General features: G+C 34.2%; 1 protein-coding gene across 1 annotated transcript; it reads left to right on the top strand.

Annotated features, from left to right (window-relative positions):
- Positions 1-315: 315 nt before the first annotated feature.
- On the top strand, positions 316-13,220 carry LOC112747987 (ribonuclease II, chloroplastic/mitochondrial). The gene is made up of 14 exons (XM_025796201.3): positions 316-801; positions 4,374-4,530; positions 4,658-4,771; positions 4,860-4,937; positions 5,005-5,136; positions 6,624-6,845; positions 7,343-7,525; positions 8,327-8,389; positions 8,490-8,596; positions 8,675-8,824; positions 9,531-9,690; positions 10,531-10,926; positions 11,771-11,995; positions 12,731-13,220. Exons 1-14 carry the CDS (start codon positions 395-397, stop codon positions 12,854-12,856), a joined length of 2,520 nt encoding a protein of 839 aa, XP_025651986.1. The 5' UTR covers positions 316-394; the 3' UTR covers positions 12,857-13,220.
- Positions 13,221-14,607: the final 1,387 nt, after the last annotated feature.

Raw genomic sequence — 14,607 nt, 5'->3', positions numbered from 1 at the left:
AGTAACTATTTATAATTTTTTTTCTATAATTTTTTATCTTGTATTTAGTGTTATCACCAAATAAATAATATATAAAAAAATTTATATGTCTTAGTATCAATATTTTCTTCTTATTAACATAATACTTTATAATTTTAAAGTTTAATATTACTCCCTCAAAAATTCAAGGACTAAAATTTAATTATAAAAATTAAATGATTAACTTTTTTACAATTAACAATTTTGTTAGTACAAAATAATTTTCTTGAAATTATGGGACTAAAATCTAATATAATCAGAGAAACTAAATTGTACACTAGATATCCTTGGAAATCAAAAGGAAAATATTGTTTTAGAAAAAAAAATGTAGAAAAACTCAAAAAGGAAGAAGATAAAATCATAAAGGAGAAGCAACATGCCAACAATAGTCCAAATCCAAACGCCTAGTCCATCCATTGAAGTTCTACTACATCCCGAATTGCTAAATGCTCTGAACCTTGCTATTCTTCTCTTTTCACTCTTCTTTAACCTCTTAACCGTTAACATGGCGGTTAGAGCAGTGAACACCTGCTTCCTCTTCCGTTCATCTTCTCCTCCTCTCCGCTTCTCCTCCTCCTCCTCCTCCTCCTGCCGCCGCAATCTCCGCTGCTGCTGCTTCTGCTGCTGCTCCTCATCCCCAGCATTCGTCCCTCCGCCGCCGCTCTCCTCCAATTATGGCGCCCGCCTCCAACGCCGCTCCGTCTACACTCTCTTCGACAGCGTCATGGAAGAGCTCCGTGCCATGCGGAAACGCCGCAACAATAGAATCTCCGCTGCTTCCAAGTAAAAACCCTTGCCTCATTTTTCTCTTCTGTGTGTTTGGATTTACCTAATTATTATTAAGTTAGGCTTAAGAGTACTGTAAATGATAAGGGAACGGTACTAGAATGGTGGTTGTCATGAAATGCGATGAATTAGATACTTGTTCAATAAACGTTTTCTTTAACGAAATGACAAAGAAATCTGAGGAGTGAAGTGAACTAGATTTTGCACTCTTAAGTCTTTATCATGTTTGGATGTGACTATATAATTGGATGGGATCATAATAAAAGTATTACTGTATTCAAATCAGATGCTGAAGACTAGAGAGTACACTATCTATTTCTTGAATTGTCTGCACCAGTATTGTGGACTTAAAAAAATAAGATAATGATCAAATGCGAATAATAGTCCCCTGACTAAGGTGGCAGCTACCAAGGGTGTATGCACCTTACATGTTATTTTTATTTTTTATTTTTGGGATGAAAGAAGAATTTCATTAGGATTCGGAGAAGGATAATACAAATTGGGGATAAGAGTTCCCTTATATAAAAGCAAAGCAAAAAAAAAAAAATTTATCTATAAAAGAGAGAATTTCATTAATGTATTGACGGAACACTACAAAGGAGTGGAGGAAAAAAGTTCCTCCAAACCAAAAGAAATACAAATAAGACCACAAACTTCAATGAACTGTAGCTTTCCAATCTTTCATCATGTCCAAGAGGGAAAGTCCTCTGTAAAACCATATGCTTTACACCATATAGATACTAAACGCCTAATTCTATCCCAAACAGAAACTTCTCTTGCGAATCTATTGTTAAAAGTGTGTAGATTGTGATTGCTTTCTAGCTAAATACTCCAAATAGTGGAATATATTGCACATTGCCACAAAAATTTAGCCTCTTTCTTTCTCCCAAAATCAGCAAACCTCATCAAAAGAAACTGATCTAGTGATGCGGGGCACACTGGGCAAACCCAAGATTTTCCAAACATGCCAAACAAAGAACTCCACAAAGAATCAGCCATAGGACTGTAAAAACAAATGCCAGACCATTTCTGAATATCCCTAATACATTACAGACATTTGGTGATATAGCCTTATGTGAATATGAGGTCTTCTGACTAGTAAATTGTTATTGGCGTTAATTCTGTTAGGCATAGCAGTCCAAATAAAGGATTTGAATTTTGACTTTAAAGGGAGCTTTAGATTTCAATATTTGTTTATCAAGGGTTGGTATAGAGATTGAAAATAAACTTTAAGGGTATACTGACCCGATGAATCAAGATATCATAATCTTTTGACAGGAGTAGAAGATAAAGGGGAATTTCAAGTAGACTAAAAAGGTTACCTAATTCAATGGGCTCACCATCACTAATATTTCTAAAGTGAAAGTTCCAAGAATAGGAAAATCCCTTATTGAATAGAAATCCCTAATAGGAATGTTATGTGAAACTGATAAGCAATAAAGACGAGGAACTAAAAGGAGCATCTCATAGCCAATAATCTACCAGAAAGAGAAAGTGAGATCCATCCCCTACTTTTGAAGAAAGAAAAGGTATCAAAGTAGCATAACCATTAGAAACAAATTTCCAGGGGCTAGAGTAGCATGTGAAGCAAGATTTGCATCCATTCATTTCTGTTTAATCCATACATGCTTCTAATAACGTTATGCCCAAAGAGAATGTGGTACTAAAGGAAAACGCCATTAGCCATTTTGTTGCCAGGCTAATGTTTTTTTATTGTAGATTACCAAGACCAAATCCTGCTTGTTTTTTGGTAGACAACAAATTTCCCAACTCACCAAATGATCCCATGTTAAGCCCATAGCACTAGACCAAAGGAAATCCCTCATTTTTTCCTCAACGGTTTTAGCCACTCCCTATGGTATATGAAGCAAAGATAGGAAGTAAAGAGGGATACTTGATAAGCAAGATTGAAAAAGAGTGATCCTTCCTCCTAATGAGAAATATGCTCCTTTCCAAACACGAAGATGCTTGGAAATCTTCTTCACAACAGGATCCCAGGAAAGAGGTTGAAGTAGGGTCCCACCTAAAGGAACACCCAGATAAAACAAGAGGCCATTCCAGAATTTGACATCCAGCCAGAGATGCTATGTCTGAGAGATAAGTTGGGTCAATATTGATCCCTTCTAAGCCACTTTTAGCCAATTTACTTCTGATAGTTTGATGCCATAAAGATTGGGATTCTAAAGGGAAGTGCCATAGCCATTTTGCCACCAAAGTAATATTCTTAAACACAATATTGCCAAGACCCAAGCCTCCTTTCTTTTTAGGACAACAAACTTCCCAATTCACCAAGTGATCCCACTTCATATCCAAAGCACCACACCAAAGAAAGTTCGTCATAATCCTTTCAATGGTGTTGACCACTCTCACTAGAATTTTAAATGGATGAAGTAAAGAGGAATACTGGAGAGGCATGCTTAAATGAGAGTGATACTACCACCTAAAGAAAAATAGGCCCCTTTCTGAATTTCCTGGTGCTTAGAAATCTTCTCAACGACAGGATCCCATAAGGAAATGGATCTAGGATTGCCTCCCTGTGGAACACCTAGATAAATGAGGGGCCACTCCAACACAAGACACCCAACAATAGAAGCCAAAACAAAGTAAAAACTTTTACTGAGTTAAAACATTGATCTAAGAGTGGATACACACCAATACAAATTCATTCTAGAGGAATTTATCTATTAGTACACAATAATTGATAGATATTTGTTATGTTTGGTTTGAAAATAGCATAGGATTTCAAAGCTGAAGTCATTGAATATTCAAGCTGAGTTGAGTAGGAAGTTTAGAAGGTGAAATGGAAATGTCTTAACATAAGCTTCATGATGTTTTTGGGGTTTTGGACTTTGGTGCATGATATGTTAGTTTAGGAACCTTAGCTGTTGTGTTTAATATGTAACATATATTTAAAAAAAAATCCTTAGGATAAAGTATATTTTTTGTCCCTAACGTTTGCACTTTGTTTCAAAATACCCATAACGTTTAGTTTTATTCAATTTTGTCCCTAACGTTTTCGATTCATTCAATTTTGTCCTTAACGTTTTTTTATTTTTGTCAAAACTATCCCCAGAAGTTTTCAATTTTGTCTCTAATATTTTACATGGAGTTAATGTCCAGGGGTAATTTTGGCAAAAATAAAAAATGTTAGGGACAAAATTGAATGCAACTAAATGTTAGTGGTATTTTTGAAAAAAATCGCAAACATTAGTGACAAAAAGTATACTTTACCCAAATCCTTATTAAGATCTAGAAATGTATTTATAGCTATTTGCTAACACTAAGTAGGATTTTTGGTTGAATTTTGAATTGATATTTTTAAATATCAATCTTTGCCATCTTCTACCCTCCAACAAGTTGGAAATTGTTCTTGTGTGTGTGTGTATTTCTTACTCCCTTTTGTTTAGTTCTTGGATTCAAGGTAAAAAAATGTTATTGGGGTTAAGTTGGTATCAAATACGTGTCCCAAGTGAAAGAAGTCTTTTAAATTTTCATATATAGTTTTACTTGTGGTTTCCTAGCTTTGACCTTGTGTCGGTTACTGTCTTGATTGTAATTTTATTTGACAGCATGGGTTTGTTGAATGAAGAACTTGTTGAAGATAGACTTGTGAGCCGTTCATTGCAGAAGGGGTTGCTTTTGGAATTCAAGAAGGATTCTGATAGGATGTTGTTAGCAGTTGCTCAGAGACCTGATGGCAAGAAGAATTGGATGGTTTCTGATCAGGTTCTTGTAGAAACAACATAATGCGGCATGTTTAATAGGTTGCTAGGTGTTAGAACTTTTGCATTTTTGTAAATGCTAAATATTGCTAGTGTTTGTCTATTCTGACTCTATTTGTATTGGGCTGAAGAATGGTGCCACTTCTTCCATCAAGCCACAACAGGTGACATATATTGTCCCTGGGATTGACAATTTCGACCAAGCAGATATTGCAGATTTTATTAAGAAAGTTCAGGATAACATGGTCAGTTTCACAATAGGATGGCAACATATTCCGATTCCATAACATTTTATTTCTGTTGATAAGTAATACATTGGATGATATGATGCAGGATCCATCACTACTTGAATTTGCTTGGGTTGAGCTCCTTGAAAAGAATAAATCTGTGACAGTTGAAGAGTTAGCTAAGGTATTATTATTTTGAATTCAATGTTAGTATGCTTCCTATATCCTTTCTTATGCTGCTTATTCTGTAGATAATTTTTGGTAGTGCTGAGCCTCTTGAGAGCTATTCTACTCATCTTTTGCTGTCAAGGGATGAAATATACTTTACTGTGCTGGAGACAAAAGGTTCTCGTTCAATATATGGACCCCGCCCAAGTGAACAGGTAGACGTATTACTTTCATATTCAGATAAGCTTTCAAAAGAGAAAGTACTGTTCATTATATATGTTAGTGATTTAACTCCTCATTTCCTAAGTTATACTTGTGCTCCAGGAAGAACCTTACAGTTTGCTTGTTTTGAACTTGTTGCAAATTGAGATCATGGCTTAGTAGTGTAAGCCTATACTAATGGCAAGTTAGTGGAGTTTTTCTTTAGCTGCAGGAGTTTTCCGTAAGGTGTCACATGCTATGTTTTCTGGTTTCATGAATATACCAGTCATTGTAACTTTTGCATTTTTCCATGTGAATTGTGTTTCAAAGGGGGTTTCCTTGGCTGCTATGTGTATTATGTACACTCTTTTCAAGGAGGTTTCTCTAATAGATAGGCTGAGGGATTTGGCATTTTGGTCCTTTCTTTGCTGGCCGTATTTCTCCTTTTGGTTAAGGAGTATCCCTAATCCTACAAAATTTCTCCCATTCTTGTTGTGCAAGTTACTTTTTGTAGTTATGGAGATGAAGTGAGTAGTATTGCTATTATGTGCTTGTTTGGGCGCCATTAAATCAATAAAAAAAATCTTGAAAAAAGATCTTTTTTTATTTTTTAGTGTGTTTGGCAAATTTCTAATAGTAAAAATAAAAGCACTAGAAAAATAAAAAAAAAACATCTTTTTTGGCCTTGTTTGGGTGAGCTTCTAAGAAAATATCTTTTTTCGAGTTATCTTTTTTTAAAAGATCTTATGGAAAAGAAAAAGTAATTTTATGTTTGAATATCTCATGCAAAAAGATCTTTTTATTTATCAATTATGTTTGGGTATAACAATATAAAAGTATTTTTTTGTTTATTTATTACATGAAAAACATCTTTTTTTTTAAAAGAAAAAAGATCTTTAAAAAAAGATGTAAATTGCAGCTTCTCAAAAAAGATTTTTTTTATTTAGTACTTTTATTTTTACTACTAGAAATTTGTCAAATATGCTAAAAAATAAAAAAAAGATCTTCTTTCATTGGAAAAAAGATTTTTTTTTTATCAAAATAATCACTCCCAAACAAGTACATTGAGAAGCTACAATTTACATCTTTTTTTAAAAGATTTTTTCCTTAAAAAAAAGATATTTTTCACATAATAAATGAACAAAAAAGTACTTTTATCTTATTTTATCCAAACATAATTGATAGATAAAAAAATCATTTTACATGAGATATCTAAACATAAAATCACTTTTACTTTTGTAAAAGATATTTTAAAAAAATATCATTTAAAAAAAAAGATCTTTTTCGAGAATGGCGCTCAAACAAACCTTATAAATGGTCTTTTTTTCCCTTGTGATTTGTAAATCATTTAAAGTACTGATTCATTAAACTGTGAATTAGGAAGATGGTGCTTTCTAGTGTAAGAGGCAGTGTTGTATAATATTTTGGTTTGTTTTACTAGTTATTCTGAGATGCCTGCATGCGCTAATATTTCTTAAAAATCCTTTTTCTGAAAAGGCAGGTTGAGGACCTCATCCGTAGCAAGCTTGCAAAGGAGGCTGCTGAGAAAGAACTTCAGGAGTTTTTAAAATTGCTGGTCTCGGCAAAATCAATGGCTTCACAAGATAAACCTCCTAAATTTTCATGGATGGATGACGAGAAAATCAGGAGAAGAATCGAATATCTTGAAGCATATGCTGTTGATTCATATCAAAATGATGAACATAGGAAAACAGCTGGGATGGTAACTTCTCCTCTCATACCTAGTTTGTTCTGATTTAGCATTGTTGCATTTGTTTTCTTATCTTTTAGTAAAGGATATCAAGTGATAAAATTACGAGAAGTTTAAGCATTAGAGTCTGAAAAGATGATTCACAAGCTGGTTGTATTTGGAATACTTTTTATGTATTTATATTAGATGTCATATCTCCATGACATTTAGTCCCTACTGAAGAAACTGGCTAACAACTTGAAAGGTGGCTTATCTTAGTTTGATTCACTTTTCTCCTTGCTGGAAGTACAATAGAATACCTTCGAATAGTTTTATTTTATTTTATCTTTTTTGCATGGTGGGGAGAGGTGGGAGAGAAAGGGGGGGGGGGGTTGGTTGCTAGAAATAGAAATTTTATCACAACAGGAGAATCTTCGATTAGTATTGCATCTCTAGGCTGTCCAGTGCAATTTAAGTCAGTGGAGTTGACTTTCTTGTTCTAATAAGTTCATCTTCTATACTACTATCAGATACTAAAGGCAATGGGTCTGGCAAAAACAGCATCTTCTGCTGCGAATCTCTTGGTAGATATTGGGTATTTTCCTGTACACGTCAATCTTGAGTTGTTGAAGTCCGGAACTCCCACTGAGCATTCAGAAGAAATCATATCAGTTGGTCAAGCTCTTCTATCGGACTCATCTGATCCTGACGAGGTGAATGTACTATGCTTGTTAACAGCTCAAGTGTGTGATATCGTACATGTTGTCATGGCCATTTGTTTAGAATGATAAAGATACATGTACCACAAACTTCTAACATCATTAATATGCTGTTACATTCTCTTGCTTCAAGAACAAGTATTACAGTTGATATATACTAATATATACTAATTGGTTTAGAGCTTTGGTGACTGGTTCATACCCTTATATGTTGCTATGATAAAGAGTAGCGAGAAAATTTGTTACTTTTGAAATGTTTCTAATTCATATTTTAAATCATCTTTTTATCATTGTTAACGATTAACCATTCAAAGATGATTAATACTTTGTTATTTGAAAATACAGCGTGCGTGTCATGTAAATATGTTATCTACTAGGGTTTTTTTATTTTTTATTTTTTGGGTCAGATTCTATCTATTAGTTAAATATGCTAATTTGGGAGAGGGTATTTTTGGAACTTCGAAGTTGAATATCTAAAATTCTGAATACCACCAAATGATGTCACAAACATGAAAAATTAGAATTTGAGGTAATTAACAAGTGTCATACTCCTATGATGGTTATGTACCATACTAATCATTGTTGGATTACCCCAATTCTTTCACTAAATGCATGGACTAATCAGCCTTTGCGGTAGTTTTAAATTGCTATAATGGCTGGACTCTGAAAATTTTCTTTTCCATCTTCTTGTTCTCTTTTATTGGTGTAAAAGCATTCCAAATAATGCTTGGACTCATGTCATTTTTTTTTTTAATTTTAGATGCTGATGTTGTATTTGGCTTTGTTTATGTTCAGAATATCAGGAAGGATCTCACTGATTTAAAGGTGTACGCCATTGATGTTGATGAGGCTGATGAGGTATTCAATGAATGTTATTTGTTGGTTGTATTGAGATCTGCTAAGTATTGCTTCAGTGTTTTGGGTGTCTAGAATTTTCTTGACCAACAAATAAATGCAGCTTGATGATGCTTTGAGTGCAACCAAGTTGCAAGATGGTCGGATCAAAGTTTGGATACATGTTGCAGATGCAACTAGATATGTTCAACCTGGAAGCATTGTGGACAGGTATCTGAATGACATTAAAATAAATATTAGTTATTTTTTAGTCTTGCAGTGGCAACTAACATATTTTGCTGGATGCAGGGAGGCTATGAGAAGAGGAACATCTGTTTTCTTACCGACTGCCACATATCCTATGTTTCCAGAAAAGCTTGCCATGGAAGGTATGAGCCTGAGACAAGGAGACCTTTGTAATGCTGTTACTGTATCAGTTGTGCTGCATAATGATGGCAGGTAATTATGAATTCAAAGATTGTACATTATGGTAGAAGTTCATCTGATTAAGTAGGAGAACTTAAAACTGTGGTGTCTGGTATGTGAGAAATCAGTTAGGAGTTGAGACCCATCCTGAAGTGGGACTTGGAGTATTTCTGTCTCACTCATGTATTTGATGTCATATATTAAGTTTAGGTATTTGATACTGTTGAAGCTTCAAGAAAGACGAGTATAATGCTAATTTATTTATTTTTAGTTATTAATTAAATATTTGGGAAGGGATATCCATTTTTTTACTTGTTCAAGGTACTACATAGATTGTTTGGGTTTATGTTATCTTTTCTATCCTTTTTTCTTTCTCCCCCTTTATCCGCACAGGAAGATCCCTTATACTCAAGCCCTGAACTATTCTTTATCTTTGACAGATTCTTCCTTCATTCAAAGTAGTTATGGTGATAATTGTCATGAAACCATCTCCCCCAAAAACTCAAATAGTTTTATATCTAATATGCTCCATATGCAAGAGCCTCTTTTGGACTTGAAGTGTGGATAATGTGCATGTCCATGCCACTTTTTTCTCAAATTCAATTTTTATATAGAAGGATGTGCCAACAGGAATAACAAAGATCAAACTCTAGAAGTATTCAAATGGTTTTATATCTGACAATAATAGTTAGGATGGTGAGTTACCCCCTTTTAATGATGTTCTATGTGGGTGCAACAGTATCGCAGAATGTTCAGTGGTTAACTCGGTGATTAAACCAACATACATGCTGACATACGAGAGTGCATCTGAGCTGCTCCATTTGAACCTTCAGGAAGAGAGTGAACTGAGAATTTTGTCCGAGGCTGCAAATCTTCGGTTAAATTGGCGTCGCCAACAGGTTTGTCATAGTTTATATATATATATATATCGGAAATCAGTCCCCGGAAACTTTTTAGTCAAACAATTTAATCCTCAACAAATTTAATCACCAAATCAGTCCCTAACCTTTTATTTGAGAGTATAGACTATAGATAGAGGGATTCATCAGCTAATTAAACCTAGGGAATATCCTATTTCATAATCAATTACAGAAGCCATTAGAATGTATCAAACTGTTCACAAGGATATCGAAAAATATCACCACTGCTGATAAATAATTCCTTAAGACAGAAATGACTTAACAGCTGTATATTTCTTCTTCTTTTACACAATAAAGGGTTGGATATATACTGCTGCGCCCAACCAGAATAGGAAAGTAGTGAAATCTGATCCCATGATTTGTTTCTTGAATACCTAATTAATCTTATTCTAGGAACATAATCAGCACCAGATTTCTGCACAGAGCAATCACAATTTTTACCTTCTTGTAGAATACTCAAAAGGATGCCATCGCTGTTTGCCTTGCATCAAATGCTCTTGGAAATTTCTCTTTGCTTGTCAGTGTTTCTAAAATGCACTTAGTTGTTAAGATTTTGTTTTTATTATTATTATTATTATTATTATTATTATTATTATTATTATTATTATTATTATTATTATTAAAAATCTACCTTGGAGATGTGGATAGAAATATTCTCAGAATTTATTGGGGGACATACATGGAATGATAGGTTTAACAGAGTGGATAGGCTTTCCTAGACTTCATGGTTATGGTGCTTAACTATTTAGTTAGTTAAAGCTGTCCAGAATTATTTAGCCTCTAATACCATAAGTTCTCTTTTTTCCTGCCTTTGCCCAGGGTGCAGTTGAGACAGCAACATTAGAAGCTCGCATTAAAGTGTCTAATCCAGATGATCCAGAGCCATCAATAAAACTTTATGTGGAAAACCAAGCAGACCCTGCAATGCGATTAGTGTCTGAGATGATGATACTTTGTGGCGAAGCTATTGCCACATTTGGATCTCAGAATGAAATTCCTTTACCCTATAGGGGACAGCCCCAATCAGATATAAATGTTTCTGAATTTGCTCACCTTCCAGAAGGGCCTGTCAGAAGTTTTGCCCTGGTCAAAGTAATGCGTGCTGCAGAAATTGATTTCAGGAAGCCAGCACGACATGGGATTTTGGGAATTCCTGGTTATGTTCAATTTACATCTCCCATCCGCAGATATTTAGATCTTCTTGCTCATTATCAGGTGTGTTTCAGTTTTATAATTTAGAGGTACAATGGATTGTATATCTTGGTACAGCTAGTTTCTCAATATAATATTATGAATTCTGCAAAACTTATGAAAGACAAGAAGCTAGATTTGGGAAGTGAAAAGAAATTAATCACTTCTTGCCTATATTAGTGCTGTGATGCATAAGCTGCTACTATAGGTGCTTGAAGTGTGTACCTATGCGACTGTTTCAGGAGGGATATAACTGCAACAAATAATTCCTGTGTTCCACCAATTTATAAGTTTTCTTAAAAGACGCAATTAAGTGATGATTAGATTAACAGCCCGCGCTAGATTAATAAAAGGTGTAGAGATACCATTTCTACTTCATAGCATTCTGTAGTCTTTTTGTTAGAGTTAAACCATAGAGTAAAAGATTACTAGCAGCAGGTAGTTATCTAGAGCCAAAAAACTGATTATTTTAAAATTGTAATATTTTACCAAATCATTTGCATGTATCAAGAAATAAATAACATACATAATAATTTCATATCCTAGTTAGTAATTTTTCGTCTAGATAGATAAAAAGTATCATGTGACATTTATGCACATGCAATATAAGTGTTCATGCTCAGAATACTGCGTAGAGGACCTTGTTTTATAACTTATCCATGATGAGTTTTGCTATGCGATTGAGTTTGCGTCCTTTAAGTTTGTAAATTTTTTTTATCTGTGGCCTTTTCTCCGTCCGAAGCTGCCGTTATGAAATTGTTTCTATTAATATAATTAATATGCTATGCTGCATCTTGGTAAGTAGTTCTAACTTCTAAGGGTTTTTCTATCTCTGTTTGGTTGTCTCTGTAATGTGTGTTGTCTTCAGGTAAAAGCATTTCTTAGAGGTGAACCTCCACCTTTTACATCTGGTAAGCTTGAAGGGATTGCTGCAGTTGTAAATGAGAGATTCAAAACAGTGAGGAAGCTCAGCAACAATAGTCTTCGATACTGGATGTTGGAATATTTACGAAGAGAACCAAGAGAGAGAAGATACCGTGCCTTGGTCCTTAGATTTTTGAAAGATCGAATTGCAGCTCTATTGTTGGTTGAGGTAAGCAGCCAATAGCTCCTACTTGTACTCTGTTCTGCAGTTCATGCCATTTCATCATTGTACCAATGGAAATTCTGGTAGCCCATTAAAAATCTTGATGAGATACCTGCCAAAAAGTGCTACGTCTATGATTACTTGAGAATGACTTTATTGTTTGTATCATTGGTGAAATATAGTGTCAATTATTTGTTTGGAAGTTTTGCTTTCCTGTTGCTTGAACCAAAATGTTTTGCTGCATGCCAAAATGGATTCAGGAAAATTGAGCAGTGAAGCTAAAAATTGATTGTTAGAACTGATAGACGTGCCGTTAACCTAAGGTATTGTTTTACGTGGCTGTGTTTAGCTAGTTTGCATTTAGATTAAATTACTCTGTGGTTTCTATAGTTTCACTCATTCTCATTAGGTTCCTATAACTTCGTAATGAAATCCATGTATTGAGTAAAAAATTTCAATCAAGTTCCTATAGTTCATTAAGTCTCTATATTCATGATGAATCACTGCTTTTCTGAAAATGTGCAGTAGAGACTTGATCACAATATTTTTAAACTAGGAGTAAGTTGAACAGTTGAAAAATGTTTGTATAGTGTAGGTATTTAATAAGAAATGTTTAAACTAACATAATCCAATTGAAAACTCATTCGGACTATAAGGAATTCCAGATTAATTAAACCTTGTTTTAATGTGTGCAATTGTAATATGCTACTCTATTTAATCCAAAGTTGCTTTTATCTGTAGGTTGGACTTCAAGCTTCTACCTGGGTGTCTGTTGGAACTCAGGTAGGGGATGAAATATTAGTTAAGGTGGAAGAATCGCATCCTCGCGATGACATTATCTGTCTGAAGGAGGTTATAAAACAGTGACCGCAGTGTTAAAGATAACTCTGTTGAAGATTCAAAGAGGTAATATATATCTTGCAAATCAACACATGGACCATACTATTTGAATTGGATGGTCTTCTAAACCCTCATTCAGCTTGTTTGGTATGATGCCGCGTCAATTGTCTACTTCATGGAAGAAGAATCATGCTGAAGGGGCAAGGATCCAACCTTGTGAACTCTTTCAAGCTGTTCCAAGTTTTGAGGTGGAGAGAAATTTAGATTATGACTAGCATTTAGGCTTCATGGTGATGCTAGTGAACACTGTACAGTCCTTCAGATATGTTTGGCATGATTTATTTTTTCTTTTTCCAATAATAATATATATCACCGGAGGAAGTTAATTCAATATTATGTGCCGGCCGTTTACAGCTTCATCATTATATAACTGTCGGTTTGAGTTTTCAGAGAAATCACTGTAATTTATGGATGTGGATCCTCGCATGTGAATCTTTCACATGATTTGGCCGTGTTTGATATCACCATCAATATAAAGAGACAGATCTCACCATCATGTTTGACCTAGTCATGTGAAAAATTCACGAGATAATCAATTTCCGTAATTCATCATAAAGGGACAAAACTGCATCAATGTAACTGGCTTTTTTATTATCAAGGATGTTAAGAACATCTGTTCCTGAGTTTCCGATTCCCATTATTTTTGCTTACGCTTCTTAAGATTGTAAGCATGGTAAATGTGCCATTAGGGAAATTCTTCCCAGTGTGGAGGAACTAGGGTGAGCGAATAACAAGTCAGTTAAAGTTAGGGATGAAGACCCATGGAGATATGGGGGATTCGCGAAATCTCCATGATGAAGACCCGTCCCTGCGAGTAAAGGGGATGGAAATTTTTAAATTCCCGCAAATATGAATTTACTAAAATGTTTTCACTTACTAAGCTGAATTATGTTATTTTATGTTAGAAATTTTTTTTAGTGTGTATGTTAGATATTTAAAGTGTAAGTTGAATTATGTTAAATTGTGTTTAGATTAAAGTGTTTTATTATGTTAAATTTTGTTGAATTATATGGAATAAGTTATGATTGTGTTATTATTTTTTTATTTTTTTAACAATAATATTCATAGATATTTGCGGATACCTGTGTTCTCTGTGGAGACACTTAAGCGGAAATCCATGATAAAAATAGAACGGAGATAGAAACAAGACATTTTCTTAAATGGGAATGAGGGCGGGAAAGAGTACCTATCTCCCATAAGTATCCATTGTCATTTCTACTTAAACGGTTAAACATAATATTAACTCGAAATAAATACATATAGCACTCTTTTTATAAGAAGTATATTTGACTTAAGATTTGGCTTTCTTAAAGTGCACGAAGTTAATGAGAAAGTACACGAGTTAACTATTCTTAAATATGTGTTCCACACCAAAAAAAGGGTTAGTAATTCAACAATGCTTAACCTTTTTAATGTTACTAACTAGAGATTGGATAGTCGTCGATCTTAGATATTACAACACTATAACTCATTCACACTACATATTCATCACATAACACTTAAGTGTTCATATTCACTACTTGACATTTGCCAATGTTTAAACTCGGATGCAGATTTACAACTTGAGCTAAAGTCTATTATTATTATTATTATTATTATTATCTTAATTTGCATGTGAGTCTGCTTTGTTTTACGCTGCCCGTGATTGGAAAACCCAACAATGATTCTTAGTAACATCTTCAATAGTTTGGAAACACAGTAAGGTTTTCGTATGTGCA

The sequence above is a fragment of the Arachis hypogaea genome, chromosome 2 (genome assembly GCF_003086295.3).
Source record: "Arachis hypogaea cultivar Tifrunner chromosome 2, arahy.Tifrunner.gnm2.J5K5, whole genome shotgun sequence".
In the NCBI taxonomy this organism is placed as follows: domain Eukaryota; kingdom Viridiplantae; phylum Streptophyta; class Magnoliopsida; order Fabales; family Fabaceae; genus Arachis; species Arachis hypogaea.
The sequence above is the reverse complement of the archived record's forward strand: the minus strand, read 5'-3'. Positions and strand labels throughout refer to the sequence as shown.